Source organism: Poromitra crassiceps (genome assembly GCF_964638095.1).
Source record: "Poromitra crassiceps genome assembly, chromosome: 27".
Lineage (NCBI taxonomy): Eukaryota > Metazoa > Chordata > Actinopteri > Beryciformes > Melamphaidae > Poromitra > Poromitra crassiceps.
Genome location: NC_139650.1, coordinates 2,615,101 through 2,640,193, shown reverse-complemented (window position 1 = coordinate 2,640,193; position 25,093 = coordinate 2,615,101). Strand labels below are relative to the sequence as shown.

The 25,093-nt window shown below is 43.1% G+C and overlaps 2 protein-coding genes and 1 pseudogene across 27 annotated transcripts in view; all 3 read left to right on the top strand.

Moving 5' to 3' along the window:
- The window catches only part of znf740a (zinc finger protein 740a), a 36,996-nt gene extending 24,374 nt beyond the window's left edge, over window positions 1-12,622 (top strand). For 14 of the 25 annotated variants that reach the window (XM_083661850.1, XM_083661838.1, XM_083661851.1 and 11 more), the window contains 8 exons: window positions 711-794; window positions 1,750-1,833; window positions 2,083-2,166; window positions 3,569-3,652; window positions 4,111-4,194; window positions 7,350-7,433; window positions 7,924-8,042; window positions 8,744-12,622. In XM_083661850.1, coding sequence (XP_083517976.1) covers window positions 711-794; window positions 1,750-1,833; window positions 2,083-2,166; window positions 3,569-3,652; window positions 4,111-4,194; window positions 7,350-7,433; window positions 7,924-8,042; window positions 8,744-8,917 — 797 coding nt within the window. In that variant the 3' untranslated portion in view covers window positions 8,918-12,622. The remainder of the gene's footprint in view (window positions 1-710; window positions 795-1,749; window positions 1,834-2,082; window positions 2,167-3,568; window positions 3,653-4,110; window positions 4,195-7,349; window positions 7,434-7,923; window positions 8,043-8,743) is intronic. The other 11 variants (XM_083661848.1, XM_083661852.1, XM_083661853.1 and 8 more) reach the window with 10 other exon arrangements.
- An 892-nt stretch (window positions 12,623-13,514) lies between these two features.
- LOC310799461 (single-strand selective monofunctional uracil DNA glycosylase-like) lies at window positions 13,515-16,336 on the top strand. The gene is made up of 2 exons (XM_083662050.1): window positions 13,515-13,684; window positions 15,008-16,336. Exons 1-2 carry the CDS (start codon window positions 13,649-13,651, stop codon window positions 15,593-15,595), a joined length of 624 nt encoding a protein of 207 aa, XP_083518176.1. The 5' UTR covers window positions 13,515-13,648; the 3' UTR covers window positions 15,596-16,336.
- Window positions 16,337-19,049: 2,713 nt separating this feature from the next.
- LOC310799179 (asparagine--tRNA ligase, cytoplasmic pseudogene) lies at window positions 19,050-20,735 on the top strand (annotated as a pseudogene). The gene has a single exon. The product of its transcript is annotated as an asparagine--tRNA ligase, cytoplasmic pseudogene (transcript).
- Window positions 20,736-25,093: the final 4,358 nt, after the last annotated feature.

Genomic DNA, 25,093 nt, shown 5'->3' with positions numbered 1-25,093 from the left:
CCAGCCGTAGTAAAGTTACTCACTGGTCCCACATGTTGTTTTGTTGTGACAACGTGTCATAAAAACGCAACATTTCACCGTGTGGTGATGCCGTTTGTGTTCGTAAAAAGTACGTGCATGTCTGTGTGTGTCTTGAGACTCCTGTCAGCTAGCGACCTGTAGCGATTCTAGCGAATGGCTAGCAGCTGGAGCTGCGGCTGCACATCTAACGTTACAGCTTCGCCTCCGTCAAAGCCGCATAGAAACAAACACACGTGTTGCTTCCAGAAGAGGGTGCGCTTACGTCAATGTAGGATTATGACCGTAAAAACCAGTGAATTTTGGAATGGAGGTAAAGCATTGTGCCGCTGGTACCGTCACTCCACGGTAGTATAGTGTCCCACGATAGTAGTGTTGTGTAAAGCAGCTGGTATAGTAGGCATCGTGATGTTTTGGCAACGTGGTATACGTGTGTGTATATATTGTGTGTGTGTATATATATATATATATATATATATATACACAATAGCATGATATATCGTTATCGTGGACTTCAATATCGTGATATGATCTTTTTTGGTATCCTTACATCCCTATAAATGCAATTTCACCAAATTGGTAAAAAAGTGGTTAACAGCCCATCATTTCTGAATACCGTACATATGTTTGAATTGACATTACTGACTGATAGTTGGGGAAACACAAATAATATCTTGATGCTCTGCGTTTAGGTGTGAAACCTTTTGCTTGCACCATGTGTGACATGAGGTTTGTTCAGCGTTACCACCTGGCGAGACACAGCCTCACTCATACGGGTATGCGTCCATGCACCTGCCCATCCCACACATTGTGTAGGCCATCACACTCACCTGTTGTTGTACTAATATGAGGGCCGTTTGTGTGGTTTGCACAAACATAGTTTGAAAACATGTTTTTCTGCAGGTATTCAGGTTAGTAGCTGTGCCTAAGTCATTTGAATGAAAGTATTTGCAGTTCTTATTACATTTCTGTAACATTAAGTTCAACTAGGGTACGGTATTTTACCTCAAACTAATGTTGCCCTCCAGAACTGTTTGCACTTCTTGATATAAATTAGATAAAAAGGCTGTAAAAACAAGTAAAGCCCTATGAACATGCCTTATTATTCTATGCTCTTAAGGCCGTTAGACACGGAGAGCGACGCGAAGAAACGGCACGAAACTTCGAGGCAAATTTTGACCCACCTGTGAATCACAGCAACAGATGGGTTCATGTCGGAAGCGAATTTCTGAAAAATCTACCTTGGTCCGAAAAAGTAAACGCCGCAATATCGTTCAACGAAACTTCGCCGTTGCAGTGACCGGATATAGGTTAAAAAAAATATTATTGAGGTGCTAATTAATGGCATGAAATAATGCTCCCGGTGTGTAAAAGCCTTTAATTCTATCATGTACTGTTCCCATGACACAGTGTCGGCAATAGATGTGAAATTTATTTAGGAAATATGCGTTTCAAGTGCAATTCCATCATCTGTTTATGATAGCCAGTATCAATTCATTGGGGGGAAATTCATTGCATTATATTTGCTGTTAGGCATTTGTTGGCAACTAGAACACTGTGAAAGAGATGAAGTTTTATAAGGGAAATATTTGAAAGAATATCTTTATTTTTGCATGATTTGGCTGCAGCATACTGTATGTGTGGTTAATAACCAATAGCTTAGCTATTCATTCCTAAACCAAAGACTTGAAAGTGAGGCAAAGTATTGTAATTTTGCTACTTTGCATTTAGGTGTGAAACCCTACGCTTGCACCATGTGCAACAAGAGGTTTTTTCAGCGCCACCACCTGGCGAGTCACAGCCGCACTCATATGGGTATGCACCCGCCCACCTTACCCATATCACTGAATACTACAGTTACATTAGACACATTGGCAGTTATCATTTCTTCTCAAATTAACCAATTGAACATTTTGCTTAAGAAATTGTATAAGGGAAATATTTGAAAGTATATCTTTCTTTTTGCATGAATTGGCATATGTGTGGTTAATAACCAATAGCTTACATATTTATTCCTAAATGAAAGTGAGGCAAAGTAATGTAATGTTGCTACTTTGCGTTTAGGTGTGAAACCTTACGCTTGCACCATGTGCGACAAGAGGTTTTTTCAGCGCTACCACCTGGCGAGACACAGCCTCACTCATATGGGTATGCGCCCGCCCACCTTACCTATGTCCCTCCGATCAGACAATACTAGTTACATTAGACAGTGTCAGCCATATTAATGGAACACGCCGACATTTTGGGAGATTCACCTATTTACCATATTCCCGATAGTAAGACGAAAAGATGGATGCCTTTCTCTTCTCTGTGCGTGCAGTGGAAAGTGTGACGCACCCCTCCTGCTAGTTAGCTTAGCGCTACAATGGTAGTCAATGGTACAACAGCATACCCCCGTTTTCAGTCACCAAAAATACACATTACAACGGCGCCAAAAACGCTCATATCAAAATCACGGTTTCTCGTCATTTTGGATTATTATTTGATAGCGTGGTGAGTACACGAGTCACACCATGATATGAAATATGAGTGTTTTGGCACTGTTGTAATTAGGGATGTTCATCAATTATCGAAAATCGATAATCGATCGTTAAGGATTGGAATCGATCCTGTGGCATTTGGATCGATTTTTTAATTATAAATTTTTTTTTTTTTTTTTTTTTTTTTTTTTTTTTTTGTCGACTAGGTTTGGGTGGAATTCGTTCCTCCTCGCCCCACTCCATTGCACAGCCGACTAACGTGAGGTGGAGCTTCATATAGTCTCTAGTTTTCTGGCTGGGCACGGGCCTTTGTGCCAACAAAACTGTTTTAAACATGGGAAATTCACACCGGCATGCGCCGGGGACAGCAGAGTGTTGGAGAGGAGACACATTGAAATAAAGAGTTCATTGAGGAGAACACGTTGTCTTTCGTATTTTCTGCCATAGGCATTCATTTTGTAAAAAAAAAAAAAATGAAAATATTGAAAATTTTCTAAGTATTAATAAAATCGATGATCGATAATTGATCGTTCATTTTCACCGATTATCGATTTTGGAAAATTTTCAAAATGAACATCCCTAGTTGTAATGTCTACTTTTGGTGACTGAACGGGGGTATGCTGTTGTACCATTGACTACCCTTTCTAGTGCTAAGCTAACTAGCGGGAGAGGTGCATCACACTTTGTACTGCACGCACAGAGAAGAGAAAGGCATCTATCTTCTCGTCTTACTATCTGGAATAAAATAGGCGAATTTCCCAAAATATTAGCGTGTTGCTTTAAGGCAGTTATCATATCTTGTAAAATAAACCACAAGAATGTTTGGCTTGATCAATCCGATCATACATTATTTGTGTAAATGTAAGGTAAAAGCAACTCAAGTGTAAGACTTGGTGTTTGGCATTTTGTTGGAAACTTGAACATAGAAATAGATGACGAAATTATGAGGGAAATAGTTGAAAAAAGATCTATATTTTTGCATGAATTGGCATAATTCTTGTAATAGCTTAGATATTCAAACCTAAAGCAAAGTGAGGCAAAGTAATGTAATGTTGCTACTTTGCGTTTAGGTGTGAAACCTTACGCTTGCACCATGTGCGACAAGAGGTTTTTTCAGCGCTACCACCTGGCGAGACACAGCCTCTCTCATATGGGTATGGGTCCGTGCACCGTGCCCATGTCACTCAGATCAGACAATACTAGTTACATTAGACACAGGGTCAGCCATTTTAAGGCAGTTATCATTTCTTCTCAAATCAACCATTTAGCTCGATCAAGCGTATCGTAACTGCAACATACAAGCAAGTGTGAAGGGAAAGCAGGATTGTGACATCATCAGCTCATGTGATGTGTTTTAGTTGTGGATTTTAAGAATTGGTTAACACATGTCGATGCTTCTCTTAATTGGCTTGGGGGGGACACAAGAGCTTGATTATTCAGCATGAATTCATTATAATACAATTTCACCAAATTGGTAAAAAAAAAAAAAAGTGGTTAACAGCAGCCCATCATTTCTGAATACATATGTTTGAATTACATTACTGATTGATAGTTTGTGAAACACACCAAAAATAAGAAGCTTGAAAATAATATCTTGATGCTCTGCGTTTAGGTGTGAAACCTTTTGCTTGCACCATGTGTGACATGAGGTTTGTTCAGCGTTACCACCTGGCGAGACACAGCCTCACTCATACGGGTATGCGTCCATGCACCTGCCCATCCCACACATTGTGTAGGCCATCACACTCACCTGTTGTTGTGCTAATATGAGGGCTGTTTGTGTGGTTGCACAAACACATAGTATGAAAACATGTTTTTCTCCAGGTATTCAGCTTAGTTGTTGTGCTTAAGTCATTTTAATCAAAGTATTTACTGTTCTAATTACATTTCTATAAACTTCAGTTCAGTTAGGTTCAGGTATTTTACATCAAATGAACGTTGCCCTCCAGAATTGTCGGCACCTTTTCTTTTTCCTCGCAGTTATTAAAGATAATTATGGGGTCTGTTACGAAAAGGATGCAGAGCAAAACCAATTTGAACGTGACTTGAAGAAGTCGTGCAAAACAAACAACAAAAGTGTTTTCAAGGACTTACCATCTCCGTACCCGCTGAGCGAGAAGTTAATAGACTCCGTCATGTGCATCACACATGACGATGTAGATATGCTTGTTGTCCCTTTCAAGCACTGGGCTCAAACATACTAAGGTATTATAGTATTATTTTTCTTCTATCTCCGATGTGTTAATATCGACTTTGGACTCGACCCTAAAATTCATGTTACCATACTATTTGTGAGAGGCTTTTTATTATTATTTTTTTTTTAATGCCCATCACATTTACAGCTAGCTCAGGTCTCAATGCAATTATTCTGAGGAAATGGGTCACTTTAGTGCCTTTGTCCGTTCTCTTCCCTTATAGACTAGTGTCTCTTGGCTCAGAGTGCGTACTTGACTCTCAATACTGCAGTTGACCTTTAGCTCCCCCAAGATTTTCGAGTGCAGGGAAAAAATAAGTGTTACTTAATGAACATTCAACCGGGATGGTAGAAGATGGTCACTGCTGGTCGAGTGACGACACTCTACTTTATGCCGTCATATGACATCAACCCATACTCATAAACTGTGTGTGGTTGTGAAATGAAACACTAGTTAAAAAAAAAGGGGGACTTTGAGGACTTTTTCAATCTCCATTGGATTTTGACTTTAGTCTAGGTCTAGGCTTAATCCCTGTAGACCTGCAAAACAGCCTTTCAGTCTACAAGGTGGAGCCGCCTGCTGTGTTTTTTGTGGTGATGTTGCTAGGTGTGGTGTTGCTAGGTAACCACAGGATCAGCTGTCATTCACTCAAACAACTGGTGTTCATTGTGCCAACGTAGCAATGTTGACATGAGTTGGCTACAAATCAGGGGGGCTGAAGAGAAAATAATGATACAGGACTCTTTCGAGGTCCTGTAATTGGAACGAGTAGACTTTAAATCCTGTAACAAGGGTACATTGGAGGGCAAGTCTGGTGCCAGCAGCCGCAGTAATTCCAGCTCCCATCGCGTATCTTAAAGTTGCTGCAGGCTAATTCCAGCTTCCATAACGTATCTTCAAGTTGCTGCAGTTAAAGAGCTCATAGTAATTCCAGCTCCCATAGTGTATCTTCAAGTTGCTGCAGTTAAAGAGCTCGTAGTAATTTCAGCTCCCATAGTGTATCTTCAAGTTGCTGCAGTTAAAGAGCTCATAGTCATTTCAGCTCCCATAGTGTATCTTCAAGTTGCTGCAGTTAAAGAGCTCGTAGTCATTTCAGCTCCCATAGTGTATCTTCAAGTTGCTGCAGTTAAAGAGCTCGTAGTAATTTCAGCTCCCATCGCTTATCTTCAAGTTTCTGCAGTTACAAAGCTTATCTTAAAGTTGCTGCAGTTACAAAGCTTATCTTCAAGTTTCTGCAGTTACAAAGCTTATCTTAAAGTTTCTGCAGTTACAAAGCTTATCTTCAAGTTTCTGCAGTTACAAAGCTTATCTTAAAGTTTCTGCAGTTACAAAGCTTATCTTCAAGTTTCTGCAGTTACAAAGCTTATCTTCAAGTTTCTGCAGTTACAAAGCTTATCTTCAAGTTTCTGCAGTTACAAAGCGTATCTTCAAGTTTCTGCAGTTACAAAGCTTATCTTAAAGTTGCTGCAGTTAGAGAGCTTGTAGTTGGATCTCGGGATCGAGCTGATGGTCCGCCGTAAGGCGAGTGCGACTTCAGCTCCAAACAGCTGAGCTGTGCTGGTGGGCGCCCTGAAGACCAATCTGCAGTAGATTTCTGTTTATTGGTTTCAGTACTTTACTTTGCTGCTGGTTGGACACAAATCATTATTGAGTCTTATGTACTTGCTTTAAAGAAATCCTTTACAGCCTTTTAATTTTCACTGCGTGTGCCAATAATACTGGAGGGCAATTCATCAACACAATTTGATTTAGATGTGCAGATTTCACTATTTCACCTTAAAGGTAATCTGTGTGGAATTTTCACTAAATATTTAATTGTGAAAGAAGTTGTGATAATGACAATCAGTGCAATGTTTTAGAGTCCCTGTGAGCTTCTCCTTACCACTGCCATCCATCAATGTGTCACTTAGTCAATCTGAGATGACTTCTAAAATAGAACTCCAAATTCTACTATGACCACTCCTTTCACATTTATGATGGCATTCGATTGCCTCATTTCAATTTCAATCGGATATTAATGAACAAATCATAGCGTATTTCATTCAGTCTTTTGAAAAACGTAGAATTACTATAACTGTAGTCGACCTAAAAGTAGATTATTAGCACAAGTTGGGTTTCTAAAAAGTTTAAAGGGGTCATTGTGTCAGAAAAGCATTGATCCAAAACGGTGGTGTAAATGTCCCTATTGATATCCAGTGATGAGTCTAATTTAAAACTCTAGACCTTATTGATTTAAGAAAAATGACCATTAATCATTTATTGGAGTTTTAGTGCTGTTAATGGATACAATATATGCATTGAAGGGAGAAGGCGCAGATATAGTCAGGCCTATTGTTATAATGACAAGTGAGCATAATGGTGAAATGTATTATTCAGACACAAAATACAAGGATTAAATGTTTTGTTACACAGCCCAATTGGTAGCTCTTGATGTTTCTGCATTGAAAATCAGGCACATTTAGCTCAACAACTGACTCACTTGCATGTCTGACGAGTTTCAACCTTAGGTTCCAAAAAGGGAGTCGTGCAAGTTGCATACTTAGAATTTGGATAGAATGTATCTCTGCCACTATGTTAGTCCTAGTGCCAGGTGCTATGAAGTTGTATATTTTCTACTTTTGGGAGATAGGGCTAATATATTGCTCTGTGTGCATAGGGTTGAAGCCGTACGCTTGTTCCATGTGTGACATGAGGTTTATTCAGCGTAACCACCTGGAGAGACACAGCCTCACTCATACGGGTATGCGTCCATTTACCGTACCCATATCAACAGAGAGGCTCTCCTGCTGCAACAATACAGGACCACACATTTACCGTACCCATATCACTGAGAGCGTTGCTCTCCTGCAACATTACACAGGACCACACCAACAAACTCGAGTTTGGATTGTCAAGTCATTTGATGGGATGTTGAACCGGCCTCAAAATACTTTGCCCCGTTTTTGTGGGCACCATATTGCATAGATCTGGCACATGCAAATTTGAAATTCCACTCTGATCTACACATAATGAGTTGATGACGAGGCATTTTAAAATATCAATCCTCAGATGCTGAAATTTCAGTTGGGAAAAAATATATATAAAAAAATCGATAGGGGGAGTTTTTCCATGTTTTTTGTGTGTGTGTGTGCAATCGGCAAACTAAAGGTAGTAAGTGAAAATTGCACGCAGCTTATCTCGGTGGGACCGCGAAATGGATTAATTGACTGTGTATTTGTGTGCTCTTTTAGGAGAGAAGCCATTTGCTTGTGACATGTGTGATATGAGGTTTATCCAGCGCTACCACCTTGAGAGACACAAGCGTGTCCATAGCGGGGAGAAGCCTTACCAGTGTGAACGGTGCCAGCAGGTATGTAAGAATATAACCAAAGCAGGAGTGTCCACAAAGAAAGTCACACAAATTGTACACAACTCACCCTACTAGCATGTACATCTTCACACCCTTCATCATGCACAGCCACTCGCTGTACAAATGAGATGATTTAGGCAGCAGACGAGAGCCGAGAGATTAGAGAAGTGGGCTCGTGTCAAGACTTTTGCCGCTTCAAATCCCTGGACAGTCCAGGGAATAAATGGTTGGGGACGTGAAAAGCAGTCTGCTCTTCCTCAACAGATAGCCTTGATGTTCTTTTGAGCAAGGCACTTCAGTCCCAACTGCTCTAGTAAATCAAATAAATGTTCCCTAACAAAATAACAAATTGATTTGTAGTATTCATATTTTTTTATTGTTAAGTAATACAAATGTAGCCCAAAAACAAACATTAAGTTCTAGAGCTACCAATCGCTTTCTTTACTGGTAAAAGAAAAATAATTAAAAAGATAAGTTTGAACTGTTAAAATGTCCAGATGAATTACCCGTGATCTAACATACACCTTGGAACAGTCATTGCTCGCATGAGCACTTTGCTCTGCTCAGATCCACTTTCTGCTGCTCTAGTCCTGTGTGGGACCCCAGACGGTGGAGCGTGTGAGGGAGGTCACCCGTCACTCGTTCCCCTCTCAACCGATTGGCTTGAATTGTTAACCAACCATCTGCGATTTGTGTCGTAGAACTTTTCGCGGACAGACCGGCTGCTGCGGCATCGGCGGTTGTGCCAGGGTCGCGGCGTAGCCAAAGTGGAGAACCAGCCGTGCTGCGACCCACGCCCGTACCCCCAGGAGCCCCCGCCTGCACCCCCAACCTGGAGCCCCCTGCACCCTCCCCCAGGCCGGCTGGCTGTCTGACATTCCACCTTATGTACATCCACCACATGGCTGGAGACGGGACAAGCCACAGGGTTTCTTCTCTCCGCTCTGTGCAGAGTGCCGCCACACTCTAGCACAGGCTGATCTTGCAGCTCCTGTCTTGGGATTACTAATGACAGAGGGACATTTTGTGTTTTTGTTTTGTTGTCTTTTTACTGTATCTCCCCCTTCCCCTTCCCCCCACCCCCTCCATTTATTTTTATTATTTTTAAAGACCGAGACTTTTCTGTGATAAACAGTGGTCCTGTTTTGTACTTAATCTATTTGATTTTTTTTTGCAAAAGAAAAAAAGTTTTTATTGTTATTCAAATATATCTGCTTTTGGTGGTACTTGGGGGAAGGGCTTTGTTCATCCTGACTCCTTAGCGATGGGATTTATTTGTGATTTCTTGTCGTGGCGAGGGAAAGTGTTTGAAGCTCCCGTTTCGTTTTTTTCCTTTGTTTATTTAGCCCATTTTGAATTTAAAAAAGGATTGTCACTTGAGTCAAAATCAATAAAACTGGACTATCTCTGCAGATAAGTCAAGTAAACCAGTGCATTAAAATCTAATATAGACCAGATCTGGCTTGTCGGTGCTGAGGTGTGCTGTTCAACATGGAGGCAACAAGCTGATGCTTGACTTCGTCAGTCACATCACTCTTCATCACTAACTTGAAAGCAATATCTGGTCTAAATATGATTTGAACAAAAGGGTTTCCTTGATTCCATCGACATGGAATTTACAGTTTTAATGAGTTCTTTATGTAAATAATTGAAAAACTTTGAATATCATTCTTTCACTATGGGACTCATCTGATCAGATATTTTTTGGTACAAAATGGGACAAAAAATGGAAATGAATTTGAATACTGTCCCTTGCCACTGTAATTCAGAACAGAGGAAACCTGAGGATTTTTCGTTTGTTAAAAGAAGAAAGACCGCTACATAACTGTAAATCACGACATCCAAAAGGTATAGTGTCGGATGTGAAGGGTTCACGTTAGGTGAGAGGAATAGCGACCGTGTATCTCATGCTCTGTGTCTTGTGTGATGTGCTAAAGACTCAGGAAATGGCACAGGATGGCAGCCTAGGGCCGATTCACATGCAGTGCGCTAAAATGCTTGGAAAACGTGAGGTGCGCTGCTTGCGTCCTTTTTATTAAGTGTGCTTTTGGACCGGCGGATTGGATTTTGCGCATGCAAAAATACGCCGCATGTGAACCGGACCTTCGCAAGTCCTACCCCCACACTGTTACCGAGAGCTATGCTATTGTACTTTAAACCGTATATATACAGAGATCTACAGTACTATAGCTGATGGTTATCTCTCCCAACTCTGTTTGTCCATAGATCTTGGTTCAGAATAGTGCAGGTTGGCCGCTTCAGCAAGTCCTGTTATGTTGTTTGTACAGACTCTCACGTCATGGGATTAGCGGGGGGGTATACAACATCTTGTGGCCTTAGTGTGCTTATTTTTGTTCCTTTTGTTAATTTGCCTTTTTCTTAACTAATTGTTTATTATTGTGGAGCAGATGTATTTACTGAGACGAGACAGCCTTTTGTCACCGAGGTATGTTTTTCCTAAAGCCGTCGTACTAATAGAATGTCGATGGCTTCTGTGGCGCTAAAACAGACTAAACATGTTCTCCTGTTGAGAGAGCTCGTCTTTTGATGCTCGTGAATATTTTTGGCCGGTCGTTGCTGATTATAATGTAACTCATTATACATCATTGTCCAGGAGCCCCCCGGGGAGTTTGACGCTCCTTGTGCAGAGTAAATAGTGCTAACTTGTTTCCCACTGCAGTTCTTCGGCCAGCTGCAGGCCATAGCAGAGTCAACACTTTGCTTGACTCTGCTACACACTAACAATTGCCTTTTCATCCAGATATTATGTGGTTGGTGTGTATAGTGGATGTCTGTTATGTTATTGGGCTTAGCCTTAAATAAGTGCAGATACACAAATAATCATTGTAGTGCTAAATGATATTGTAACAAACGATTTCTTTGACCTATGATGAAACATACTGTGTGAAACACGTTGATGGTCAGACAGCATGGAGCCGGTTGATCAGGGCCACTTTGCTGCCGATCTGAGAATTTCTCAAACTTGATCCTTCTGTGACTGGAGAGCGAGTAACTCTAGGACCCAGAAATGTCAACGCTGCACCTGGAGGGAAGGCTAAGTCGGCCGGGCTAAGCTAGTGGCTAACGCAATCTAAACTGGCAGAGGCCAAAAACACAGTTATGGTCCTCAGTTAAGATAGGATCTTGATGTTGATGAACGTTCCATAGAAATGTTTTGTAGCCCTGGACAAGGCCTCATCTAGGTTGGGGTGTCGAAGATTCTTTAGCCATATTAATTTTGTAGTACAGTTTATTGTGCATATCACACACCAACTTTTCAGATGTTCATCTCCTGCAACCTGTGATGTCACACAAATGTACAGATTTACTGGGGTAGGGGTGAGGGTGATTTCTGAGGACCACAATCTTGTTTATACAGTAGCACTGTGTGTGCTATAGACTCCAGACCAACACCAGTCAACATTTATTTATGAAGCAGCCCGAGATCATGTGTTGAGATGAAATCCCGGAGTAGATCATTGTCTCTGGTTTGTAGATTGGATAGAGAGGGTTTCATGTTCTGACGGTAAATTAGTTTAAGTGATGTGTTCCTGTAGGTAGGTGGAGTTCTCGTGTGAAATCGGCTTTAAATGGTTGAGCGGTATCGTGGCGGAGTTAACTGACAGTTAAAGTGTGCACAGAGATCTCCTGCTGGGATTCAGTTTAAAGTGACTTGACTGAATGAAGTAAAACCCTGTGGCAGTGAAGGGACAGGTTTGAGAAATGCAGTCTTAATTTATGCTCTGGAAACCCCGTTCCAGATCTCTGGTGTAGGGACACCACACCGCTGGCACCATCACATACCAGAATGGCTAACGGGCAATATAGAGTTGACTTCACCTGTTAAATCCTTTTTTCATTTTGTTTTAAGTATCGTTATCAATCTCCTTGTAAAACGCAATAGAATCCTTGAGTCTCGGATCATTTGTTAATACGATTGAGATTTAATTTTTCAGACTGATCAAAAGATTGATTTGTCTGAGAATTTCTCTCACTTCACATTTTGATGATTGTTTCAAGGACCTTTTTTATTCTGCTAAAATTGTAAACACTGGAGTGAAATGAAAAAAAGACACAAAAAAAGAGATATGGATATTTTTCCTTCAGACTGTACTAGATTTTAGGTTTTAGACAGAGCCTATTTCTCCTCAACTTGACAGAAGGTGGACAGAACAATTTGGATCAGTACAGTTGAGAGCCCAGTATGTTCCGTAATTTTGACATTAGAGGCAGTAGTACCACAAGAAAATGTTTTCTTTATTATACAAAGTCCCTGGTATTTGTAGTGAATTATATTGATAATGGTATTAGATGAACAACAGCATAACAGTAGCTATCACGGATTAGTTGTTTTCTTTATTAGTCTTGCATGCCGAGTTATGGTCCTCAGTTAAGATAGGATCTTGATATTGATTATTTTGTGTAGGCAAAATGAGTGCATAAGAATAACTTCCTAAAAAATGTTACAATGATTATTGTAAAATGGGCTAACTAATATGTACCCTTGTGATCCAATTAGTTTCAACTGTATGAATGGAGAGGAGAGGCTTCTTACTATTATGCTGAAATAAAATAATTTGTAAAGGAATTTTTTGTTCTCATTCAATGTGTTGAACACTAAATTTGAATTGTTTTAAAACCGTTTGACATCTCAAGCAGTTTAGTACCCCCCCCTCCCCCGGAATAGTAGAACTGATTTATGAATGCATGTATCGGTACTCAGGCGTGTAAGTTATTTTGTATAGATTTTTGTCTGCCCAGTTGGATTTCTATTAGTTACTATTCAGACCAATTTTTGTAACTTAATAAACTTTAGTAGATTTAAACATAATAACCAGGGTAGGCTCTGATTAAACCCAGTTAAGAGTGACCACACTGCAAAAAATTCGGTATTAAATGTTTTTATGGAGAAATTAACATCATTTTCACATAATCACCTGGGATTAAACCTACCCTTATTTGAATACCGGTAATATAAACCTACACTTATTTGAATACCGGTAATAAGATGCCGTAGAGATGGATATCCGTCGCTGGAAGAAGGGCTGAGAGACGTTGGGTCCGACCATGACCACGTGAGACAGCTGTAAAAGAAGGGGAAAAGCTGTCATACACATGGATTTCCTGGAGAGGGCAGCAGTCGTTTTGGTTGTGCGCAGCAGATCAATGAACGCGTAGAAGAAGATCATGGTGTTTATGTATTGGTAAAATCTCTAGTAGCTCGACTTACATAATCGAATGTGACTTTAATAACCCCCCTCCCCTCGCGTTTTTGTTTGAAAGCTGTAATTTAAAAACATAAACAACCAAATATGTTAGATGGTACGTCTGCTAACGTTAATGGCCCGGGTGACTTGGAGGAGGAAGGCTTGCCTTTGTGCAAACCAAATGAACACGGAACAAAGTCTGTATCGGAGGAGGGCAGCAACATCGCGGCCGCCTCCAAGTTCCTGCAGGCTGAGTTGGAGCTGAATGCTCACCTTCGTCGGCTGAGGTTCGCCGAGCCTGTCCGATACATCTACAACCCACTGGAGTACGCCTGGGAGACCCACCGCTGCTACGTGCAGACCTACTGTCATGGTGGACAAAGTATCCTCTTTTTAGGGATGAATCCTGGACCTTTCGGCATGGCACAGACAGGGGTGAGCAGCAGACTATTTATTTACGGTTTACGGTTAGTATCTGAACGATGCTGCTTTGTTAGTATCTGAACTATGCTGTTTTGGAAGGTTTAGGCAAAGTCTTTGGGCATTTGCAGGGATAAGATAACTTGGTATAACCAGGGGCGGAATTAGTGTTTTGGGGGCCCTAGGCAAAGACAAGCATGAGGCCGCCCTGAATCCCAACCATCTCCCTTTTTAATCCATCATTTCTACATAATATTACCATCTAGTTGGGGCTGTGAAGTAAGGACACTTTTTGTTGTTTTTCGGCAACATTTGTGTAGCTTGCCTTTTTGGGGGGGGGGGGGGTGTTTAACGCTACTTCTCTCAGTTACTGATGCAGTGGCAAGGAAAATGAGCTAAAGTAGTGAAATAGTAACAAAATAGTACAGTAGTACTGGTAATCCCACTATAGAAGTGGAATAGAATAGCCCACTATATGGCCTGACTGATTAGGGTGGGTAACCATGACACAATATTGATCAAATGTATTGTAACAAAAAGAGGGGTGTTTTTCAATAAATGCATTTATTTTATATTGAAAAATAGGTTTATTTTAGTTCTATTCTTGTATTTTTGGGGGGGCTCTGGTGGCTGCAGAGGCCCAAGGCAGTTTCCCCCCCTTTACCTAATGGTAAAAAATGCCAGCGAGTATAATAAACTCTGAAGAAGACATTAAGTGCATTGAAACGTTGAGTCTTTGCACCTTGCAAGTTGCTCGTGAAAGGTGAAAACGTGTGCTCCAGGCTTCTAACGTGTGCTCCAGGCTTCTAACGTGTGCTCCAGGCTTCTCTTTGGGTTCAGTCACTGAGAAATGGCCCATTGAAGCACAAGCCAACTTTATTATTTCATCATAAACATAAGAACCTACTGGGAGTGGCAGTCTTTTGGGTAAATGAAAAAGCAATATGCATTTGAATTGAAATGAGGAAAACAATTGATTAGCAGTGTTAGACTTTCTCTCTGTCATTTTGACAGACAGTCATAACAAATCTGTTATAATCTATTATTACAATGTTAAAATGACAGACAGCCTTCAGAATTTTCTGGCATTGTAAAAAAAATATCAATAAAAGATGAAAAATATTTGGTTAACGCAACAACCACTGCGTGGGAATCATGGACTTCATTTTTGCGACTGTACCTTTTCTTTTACTTTAAGTTTTTCCACAGCAAATGTCTGTGTTTTTGGTCAGTTTTAACTGGTGCAGATTGGTGAAATGTTGCTTTGCTACAGTAACCGTCAGATCAATAATATTTGTAACATGTTAAGGAGCAAGCCTGAATGAATTTATCTTTCAGGTCCCCTTCGGTGAAGTCAAATCAGTTCGTGATTGGCTCAAGATCACAGGCGAGGTTGGTCATCCCCCTGACGAGCATCCGAAGCGACGAATCACAGGGCTCGCCTGCACTCAGAGTGAAGTGAGCGGCGCGCGTTTCTGGGGCCTCTTCAGAAAGCTGTGCGGGGAGCCGGCGCTGTTCTTCCGCCACTGCTTCGTGCACAACCTGTGTCCGCTCATTTTCATGAGCGCTACGGGCAAGAACCTGACGCCCCCCGAGCTGCCCGCGGCGGAGCGCGAGGCTCTCCTGGCCCTTTGCGACATCGCCCTGTGCCAGGCGGTCGAGGCGCTGGGCGTCTCCATGGTCATCGGGGTGGGACGGGTGGCGGAGCAGCGGGCACGGCGAGCTCTCTCTGCGGCCGGTGTGAACGTGCGAGTCGAGGGCATCATGCATCCCTCCCCGAGGAACCCGTTAGCCAATAAGGGCTGGGAAGAGGTGGCCAAAGCTAAGTTGGCAGATCTGGGTGTCCTACCACTGCTGAGCAACACGTACCTCACAACTCAACTCGCTCCGTCTGGCTCTAAGCAAACACTCCCCTGTTCTGAGTAGACAACATGGAAAAGGACCTAGTTATCAGCTTCAGAGATTCAACTTCTGATCATGGAACTTTTTAGGTGGAATTTGAAAACCGCACTCATGACAGCTCCAGGGAATACTTGTATTTTCTCTCCTTTTAATACACTAATGTCTTCCAACTCATTCCAAAGGTTGTGAGCGCATATGTACAACTACTGTTCTATCTATGGGTTTGTATTTTCTACTGTTTGGTGAACTCTATCTTATATTCATCTCTGCATTTTGAGATGGGGTCCATGCCAGGGCCGCAGGGATAGGGCCGCCCCTGCTAAAAAGCATCAATACACTAAGCTACTGTGAGGTGTTTGGACACATACATCAACTCAGGATGTTCACTTGTTGCAATTTAAAACATTTTATTGGATTCTTTTGGAAAAATTCAAACATTTGAGTTCTGAGGCCTTCATCGGGCAAAATAGTCTCTTTGCATGTTCTGTAGGCTTACAAGTCACCTCCTACACACCTTTCTCCTGATAGACTGTAGGTGTGAGAACAACCAACTTAACTTAACTTAACTTAACTTAACTTAACTTAACTAGTTTCCTGGAGTCTTGTTAAAATGTGCAGAGGAGGAAGCAAACAACATTACTGCAGGGATTATTGGAATAGAAAGACCTTTGAACGTTACATTGACGAATGGACTTCACAAATGGCTTACTTTAATTTACCAAAAAAAGCTATTGGTCTAAAATGTTGCTTGAGATTAAGACTTTTCTGCATGCATTATATCAGTGTGATGATCTGGCTAGTATTTCCAAATAAAGATCATCAAGTACAAATCAATGAGCACTTTGTGGTATTCTTTTGAACTCTCAGTCCAGGTCCAAGTAAAAAAAATAAAAGGTTAGGGTTAGCGTTTTCTTATTTACCCACGACCAAACCCTAACCCTTGTTGTACTTGCCTAACCATAAGAACCAATCTTTGGAACGTAATTCAACGTTTTTAAAATAGAAAAATTGCTTGTTAAAAATGTGTCTGGCTTGACCGGGAATCAAACCCCAGTCCTCAGATCGGAAGACAAGCACCCAGGGGCGGACTGCATAATCGGGCACGTCGGGCAAATGCCCGGTGGCCTGGCCAGGCCAGGCCACTCACTGAACAGCAGGCCAGGCGCCGCCTACTGGATTACTAGTGGTTTTATTACTTTATTCAGGGTTAAAGTGGGTGCATCTCATTCTAAAATTGGACTTGGCCCAAATTGGGCTTCAAACGGCCCAAATCTGGCTTTAAACGACCCAAATTGGGCTTCAAACGGCCCGCCCTTCGGACGCCGGCACGCGCGTCGGCCCGTATCGGCCTGGCCTGCTTGGTATCTAATGCCCGGCCTGAATTATGATCCCAGTCCGCCCCTGCAAGCACCTTAGCCATTAAGCCAGAAGCACAAGCACAACGTGAGTTTAACATTTTCGACCCCTAACCTTCACCAAAATGTTTTACTTGCCTAACCCTAACCATAACAACCAACATCCTTAAAACAAAAATATAAATGCAATGAAACATGTTTGAAGAGTTGTATGGCGATTCCTCTGTTCTGCATCCTCTCTGTCTGGCAGAAAGCCTTCCTGGCTAACTTCTCCCATGTGCACACCGCACCAACATGGCCTGGTGGGAGAAACGTCACTTATGCGACTGGCTGTGTGTAGTCTTTCTGATGTATTACATAATAGTATACTTTTGAAGTGTTTTCTGAAAATAGTGATTTTTAAAAATCGCATTTACACTTCCAAAATCATAAAAGTGGTATTTTGTGAAGATTATCATTGACTTTGAGAGATCACATCACCCTTGTCCTTCACAACCTCCACTGGCTCTCGGTTAAATACAGGATTTACTTCAAAATACTACTCAACACCTACAAAGCCCTAAACAACCTGGCCCCTCCGTACCTCTCCGACCTCCTCCCCCACCACACTCCTCTACCCATCGCCTTTTCAGTTGCTGCACCCGCCCTCTGGAACGCCCTCCCCATCCACACCCGTCAGGCAAGCACCCTCCCCTCCTTCAAACAGGCCCTCAAGACCCACCTCTTCAAACTCTCTTTCACCTGCTAAACATCCTCCCCTCCATCTCATGACTCAAGTTTTCAATTACATACTTTATTCTATGTTTTATTGTTATTACTATGTTATGTTCTTATTCTATTTTGTACCTAATGTTTTTATTGTGTGTGGAAAGCGGCTTTGAGTACTTAGAAAAGCGCTATATAAATTGAATGTATTATTATTATTATTAATAATAATATTATTATTAAGGGAACCGTGCAGGGTCTTAGGCAGGTCTTAGGACTCATTCCTGTGCTACTCAATTCATCATTCCCTCAGTCTGAAAAGGTATCAAACTCAGCAAGTAAACAGGTTGAATTGGTATCCACCTCAGTAGATCAATATTCAGTTTTGGCACACACTGGCAGGTTGGGGTTTATCCCACCTGGAGCTATTTAACAGCCAGGTCACTCTCTACATTACACTAAATAACACGTCAATAAAACATGTACAAATAGAGCAACGTACATTTTGTTCCATTCGTCGTGATGCCTGGTTCAGATTCAGCACAGAGTCAACGTTGGCTGACCATCGTAGCTAAATGAGTTAGCTATTGTCCACGTTAGCTTAGCTACTACTCATTTACACTCACCGAAATCTTGTAGAGCCGTCCTTTCACATAGCGTTTTTTTTTTATATATATTTTTTTTTATTGATTCAAGTTTTTTTTACTAGAAAGAAAAAGACAAAAAACCACAAACATCTACATAAAAAAAACTATACATACACATACAACCAGATTCACTCAGAACACCCCTCCCCGCAGGACCCCCGTACCCACCCACAAACCCACAAAGATATTAGCTCACAGTATATAATGTATACTGTGCCCTTATAATATCAACCGGACCCAGGCAGAATCAATAAGAGAACAGTCTCCAGTCCACCACACAGCAAAAAAAAGAGAGAAAAGACGCAACCTACCTATCATGGCGACGTCCATGGTCCCCACGCATGGCTTCAACAAATGTCTGTCTGTCCTTCGCATATCTTGAGAACCGAGCAGGTGAGTGAGTGGGCACTGTACTTTGAACTTGCCTCCCTGCATCCACCCGCACTCATCGCTGATGACATCACTCACTGATGACATCACAATTGCTCAAGTGACATCACTGGTGACATCATCACAATGACATCACAAATGCGTGAGTGACATCACTGATGACAGCATCAATGATGACATCAGTGATTCATGACATCACTGATGATGTCATAGACATTGTGACATTATCAGTGATGTCATAAATCCTTCCCTGCAGAGGCAATAAGTAGGATCGGTATAAATGGTGTAACTGCACTCAGTAAGTAAAGGTCCAACTGTGAGTGAGTAAACGGGCACTGTAATAGTTTTATAAGGAGAATTGACTCTCGTCTGCGAGCTGTTATGGCAGCAGAGCTAATGAAAGCTGTGCAGAAAGTGTTAGTAGGTGAGCTGTACGTGTCGGACAAACACGGCAGTGACCAAGATGGAGACGGGACAGAACAGAAACCCTTCAAAACTCCTCTGAAGGCTCTCTCTGTTGCTGGGAAGGAGCCTTTCAAAACCGTCTATGTGGACTCACAGAAGGAGGGAGAGCGCTGGGCGGTGATCTCTAAGACCCAGATGAAGAAGGCCAAGAAGGCCTTGAACCGCGAGCAGATGAAGGGCGACACCAAAGACAAGAGGGAGGCTGACGACAGTGAGATGAGAGAGAAGAACCTGGAGGAAGCAAAGAAGATCACCATCGAGATGGACTCCAGCCTACCAGACCCTGAAACGGTTAAAATCAGTCATCTGGAGCCGAAGAGGGGCGAGAGAGTGAAGGTGTTTGGATGGGTTCATCGACTCCGGAGACAGGGGAAGAACCTGCTGTTCATCGTGCTGAGAGATGGGACTGGTTCCCTGCAGTGTGTCCTGACTGATAAACTTAGCCAGTGCTACGATGCCTTGGTCCTGTCTACAGAGAGTACTGTGGCTCTGTATGGGACTGTGAAGCCAGTGCCTGACGGCAAACAGGCGCCGGGGGGCCAAGAGCTGCACTGCGACTTCTGGGAGCTGATTGGCTTAGCCCCGGCAGGCGGAGCCGACAACCTGCTGAACGAGGAGTCTGACGTGGACGTTCAGCTCAACAACCGCCACATGCTGATCAGAGGAGAGAACCTCTCCAAGATCCTCAGGGTCCGCTCCACCGCCACGCAGTGCTTCAGAGACCACCTCTTCAGCCACGGATACTGCGAGATCACCCCCCCGACCCTGGTGCAGACTCAGGTGGAGGGCGGCTCCACGCTCTTCAAACTGGACTACTTTAACGAGCAGGCGTACCTATCCCAGTCCTCCCAGCTCTACCTGGAGACCTGCATCCCCGCGCTGGGAGACACCTTCTGCATCGCCCAGTCCTACCGGGCCGAGCAGTCCAAGACGCGCAGACACCTGTCCGAGTACACGCACATCGAGGCTGAATGTCCCTTCCTGACGTTTGAGGAGCTGCTGAACAGACTGGAGGACCTGGTGTGCGACGTGGTGGCCCGGGTGCTCAAGTCCCCCGCTGCAACACTGCTCTACGACCTCAACCCTGACTTCAAGGCCCCCAAGAGGCCGTTCAAGAGGATGAACTACTCTGAGGCCATCGACTGGCTGAAGGAGCACGACATCAAGAAGGACGAAGAAGAAGGCACCTACTATGAGTTTGGAGAGGATATCCCTGAGGCTCCGGAGCGTCTGATGACCGACTCGATAAACGAGCCGATCTTTCTCTGTCGCTTCCCTGCTGAGATCAAAGCCTTCTACATGCAGCGCTGTGCTGAGGACCGCCGCCTCACTGAGTCGGTTGACGTGTTGCTGCCCAACGTTGGTGAGATCGCCGGCGGCTCGATGCGTATCTGGCACTCTGACGAGCTGCTGGAGGGATACGAGAGGGAAGGAATCGACCCCACGGCCTACTACTGGTACACCGACCAGAGGCAGTACGGCACCTGTCCTCACGGCGGCTACGGGCTGGGCCTGGAGCGCTTCCTCACCTGGCTGCTGAACAGAGACCACGTCAGAGACGTCTGTCTGTACCCACGCTTCAAACATCGCTGCCGGCCATGAGCACGCACACACACACACATTCCCCACATTAGCCTCTCTGTACACACAAATTGTGAATATCTGGCATGTGGCAGCTCACCTCGGTAAGCCATAATGTGTGTTGTCACGGTATTAAAATAAAAAAACAAAACGTTCAATATCTGTCATAGGCTACTTTATTCACACACACACACACACACACACACCACAGCTTCTCTTGTCCTTGTAGTGGATCAGCATACTCCCAGCTTTGTCTCTGTCTCCTGTAGTGTCAGCAGGCTATATAAGTTTAGCTGTTAGCAGCTGTTAGTATTTGAATATCACATCTCACTGATGGATAGTGTGGATCTACTTTACTCGGATCTTATTAGCAGCTGTAAGTATTTGAATATCAGATCTCTACTACTACTAATAATAATGACACGTGGTAGTAGTGGCACACGAGAGGATTCTTCAGTAGAATTGTCTCTTTGTAACAGCTGTTGTCTTGATATGTTGTTTCTTAATTGTTTAATTGTATAGCACTTTATGGCTTTGTGAAAAAAAGATTCCCAGAAATAGTTATTGGCATTCCCAGACCCCGTCAATGCATAAAACCAGAGAAACAACATTATGACGTGACCACTGATGAAGTCACAATGTCTAGTATGACATCAGTGATGTCATCAGTGACATCATTATTGACCAAAATCATCTTATGACATCACTGATGATGTCAAATTCACTGATGATGTCATAGGCATTGGGACATCCTCCGTGACATAATTATTGACCAAAATCATCTTATGACATCACTGAAGATGTCACAATGTCTATGACATCATCAGTGATGTCATCAGTGACATCAATATTGACCAATCATCTTATGGCATCACTGATGATGTCATAGACACTGATGATGCGCATGCCAATAGAGCAGGCAAGGCCACGCAGCAGCCGAGCTGCGTGCGAAGGCCGCGTAGCAAACATGTACAAACATGTAGCCTAAAATGGTAATAGGTTGCAGGCTACATGGACAATCTTCAAGGTTAAACGACGACAAACTATCTCTGTGAAATAGCCTCACAACACATCCCAATATGATTTGGATAATTAAAACTCTTTAAACGTGAGGGTCTGCCTGGGTACCTTTGGATCATTTGTAATGAGGGTTGCATATTCTTCAAACTCACAAGGTCATCTTCAAAGTCAAAGATTGCAACGAACAATTAGGCCTCAGAACAACTATCTAATTCCCATCCCACCTGTTTTTACACACAGGTTTTACTGGTATTATCAATAGCACCACTAGCTGCTGTAATGTGCTGAATCATAACTTCAAAAGCCTACATCTATGTATCTATCTATCTATACAATTGAGTATGTGTAGTAACCTACATTAGCCTAACTCAAATCAACAACTACAGTATTTTAATGAACTCAGAAGTTGACTTTTGCTCCTTTTTGGATATGTGTGAGATCATGTGCAAAATTAATCTGCATTGTTTTTCGGTGAAGTTCCCCTTTAAATATAGTGCCTATTAACCCCGCCTAACCCGCCTCCTCTCCATTACCACTACTGAGAAATGCACAACAGCAGCGCCTGCCCCAGTGCCCTGTAACCTACATGGCCTTTACGACAGGAGTTGCAGTCCTAGCTCTCCTGACAGGATTCATGGGAGTCGCAGTCCTCTCCTGGCAGGACTCATGGGAGTTGCAGTCCTCTCCTGGCAGGACTCATGGGAGTTGCAGTCCTCTCCTGGCAGGACTCATGGGAGTTGTAGTCCTCTCCTGGCAGGACTCATGGGAGTTGTAGTCCTCTCCTGGCAGGACTCATGGGAGTTGTAGTCCTCTCCTGGCAGGACTCATGGGAGTTGCAGTCCTCTCCTGACAGGACTCATGGGAGTCGCAGTCCTCTCCTGGCAGGACTCATGGGAGTCGCAGTCCTCTCCTGGCAGGACTCATGGGAGTCGCAGTCCTCTCCTGGCAGGACTCATGGGAGTTGTAGTCCTCTCCTGGCAGGACTCATGGGAGTTGTAGTCCTCTCCTGGCAGGACTCATGGGAGTTGCAGTCCTCTCCTGGCAGGACTCATGGGAGTTGCAGTCCTCTCCTGACAGGACTCATCTGTCTTGTGATGAGCTGTGCGCTCTGGAACTGCGTCTCCCGTGAGCGAGCAAAGCATCTCTCCTTTTACATGATGCTACCCACATGCTTCAGCTGATGTTGTGAAAGTCTTGCTGCACCTGGCAGCACGACTGCTTGTCACTTTCTATGAATACAAATTTAAAGGCAGATACACAGCAGCAACCTCCATAGCAGAAAAGGGCATCTTTTGAATTTCTGTGAAAATCAGTGACAGGTAAGTTTCAACATTAACAACACCATATGCGTTTGTTAAGTTCAAATATACAACTGTTTTCAAAAACTGTTTTTTAATAAATGCGGATTTACTAAGGACAAGACTACAAATAAATGAAGACAGGAGTGCTCTGTAACTTGTTTACTCTGGGCCATATCCTATCATCAACAGCAATGTCAGTTTCTACTGTGACATCTGTTAATATTAAGGATAACTCAGATTAAAAATGTGATAAAGAAAGGATTTTGTTGGCTGATCAAATACTACATTGAATGCACAAATCTACAGAATTGTTTTCCCCACATTTCTTGCAGATTAATGCTCTTATAGACTATTGGGCTCCTCATTTGACCAATAGGCTATATGTTTGTAAATGTTGTTATGATGCCAGAGATGTTTTTCAGGAAATGAAGACATGGAATCTAAATATGTTTTCAGTTACATGAGCTGGTTTCGGCTATTCATAATGGAGAAACTACGATTCTTGAATTTAAAATGTCAACATAATGTAAATTGGAATCTTGGGGTCCCCTTTTGAAATTCCTGGCCTGATTGTATTCATATTTAGACGGTTCTTGTTGGTTTGTTTTGCAGACTGTGTCATAGCCTCAGTAGTACGCTGTGGTCTTTGTGCAGACTGTCATAGCCTCAGTACTCTGTGGTCTTTGTGCAGACTGTGTCATAGCCTCAGTACTCTGTGGTCTTTGTGCAGACTGTGTCATAGCCTCAGTACTCTGTGGTCTTTGTGCAGACTGTGTCATAGCCTCAGTACTCTGTGGTGTTTGTGCAGACTGTGTCATAGCCTCAGTACTCTTGTGGTCTTTGTGCAGACTGTGTCATAGCCTCAGTACTCTGTGGTGTTTGTGCAGACTGTGTCATAGCCTCAGTACTCTGTGGTGTTTGTGCAGACTGTGTCATAGCCTCAGTACTCTGTGGTCTTTATGCAGACTGTGTCATAGCCTCAGTACTCTGTGGTCTTTGTGCAGACTGTGTCATAGCCTCAGTACTCTGTGGTCTTTATGCAGACTGTGTCATAGCCTCAGTACTCTGTGGTGTTTGTGCAGACTGTGTCATAGCCTCAGTACTCTGTGGTGTTTGTGCAGACTGTGTCATAGCCTCAGTACTCTGTGGTGTTTGTGCAGACTGTGTCATAGCCTCAGTACTCTGTGGTCTTTATGCAGACTGTGTCATAGCCTCAGTACTCTTGTGGTCTTTGTGCAGACTGTGTCATAGCCTCAGTACTCTGTGGTGTTTGTGCAGACTGTGTCATAGCCTCAGTACTCTTGTGGTCTTTGTGCAGACTGTGTCATAGCCTCAGTACTCTTGTGGTCTTTGTGCAGACTGTGTCATAGCCTCAGTACTCTGTGGTCTTTATGCAGACTGTGTCATAGCCTCAGTACTCTGTGGTCTTTGTGCAGACTGTGTCATAGCCTCAGTACTCTGTGGTCTTTATGCAGACTGTGTCATAGCCTCAGTACTCTGTGGTCTTTGTGCAGACTGTGTCATAGCCTCAGTACTCTTGTGGTGTTTGTGCAGACTGTGTCATAGCCTCAGTACTCTGTGGTCTTTGTGCAGACTGTCATAGCCTCAGTACTCTTGTGGTCTTTGTGCAGACTGTGTCATAGCCTCAGTACTCTGTGGTCTTTGTGCAGACTGTGTCATAGCCTCAGTACTCTGTGGTGTTTGTGCAGACTGTGTCATAGCCTCAGTACTCTGTGGTCTTTGTGCAGACTGTGTCATAGCCTCAGTACTCTGTGGTCTTTGTGCAGACTGTCATAGCCTCAGTACTCTGTGGTCTTTATGCAGACTGTGTCATAGCCTCAGTACTCTGTGGTCTTTGTGCAGACTGGGTCATAGCCTCAGTACTCTTGTGGTCTTTGTGCAGACTGTGTCATAGCCTCAGTACTCTTGTGGTCTTTGTGCAGACTGTGTCATAGCCTCAGTACTCTGTGGTCTTTGTGCAGACTGTGTCATAGCCTCAGTACTCTGTGGTCTTTGTGCAGACTGTGTCATAGCCTCAGTACTCTGTGGTCTTTGTGC

What these genes read in the sequence shown, in the direction of transcription:
- LOC310799461 (XM_083662050.1), top strand. Translation starts at nt 13,649, where the DNA reads ATGAATCCTGGACCTTTCGGCATGGCACAGACAGGG. An exon ending in TCGGCATGGCACAGACAGGG is followed by an intron (nt 13,685 to 15,007) that starts GTGAGCAGCAGA and finishes TTTATCTTTCAG; the next exon opens with GTCCCCTTCGGTGAAGTCAA.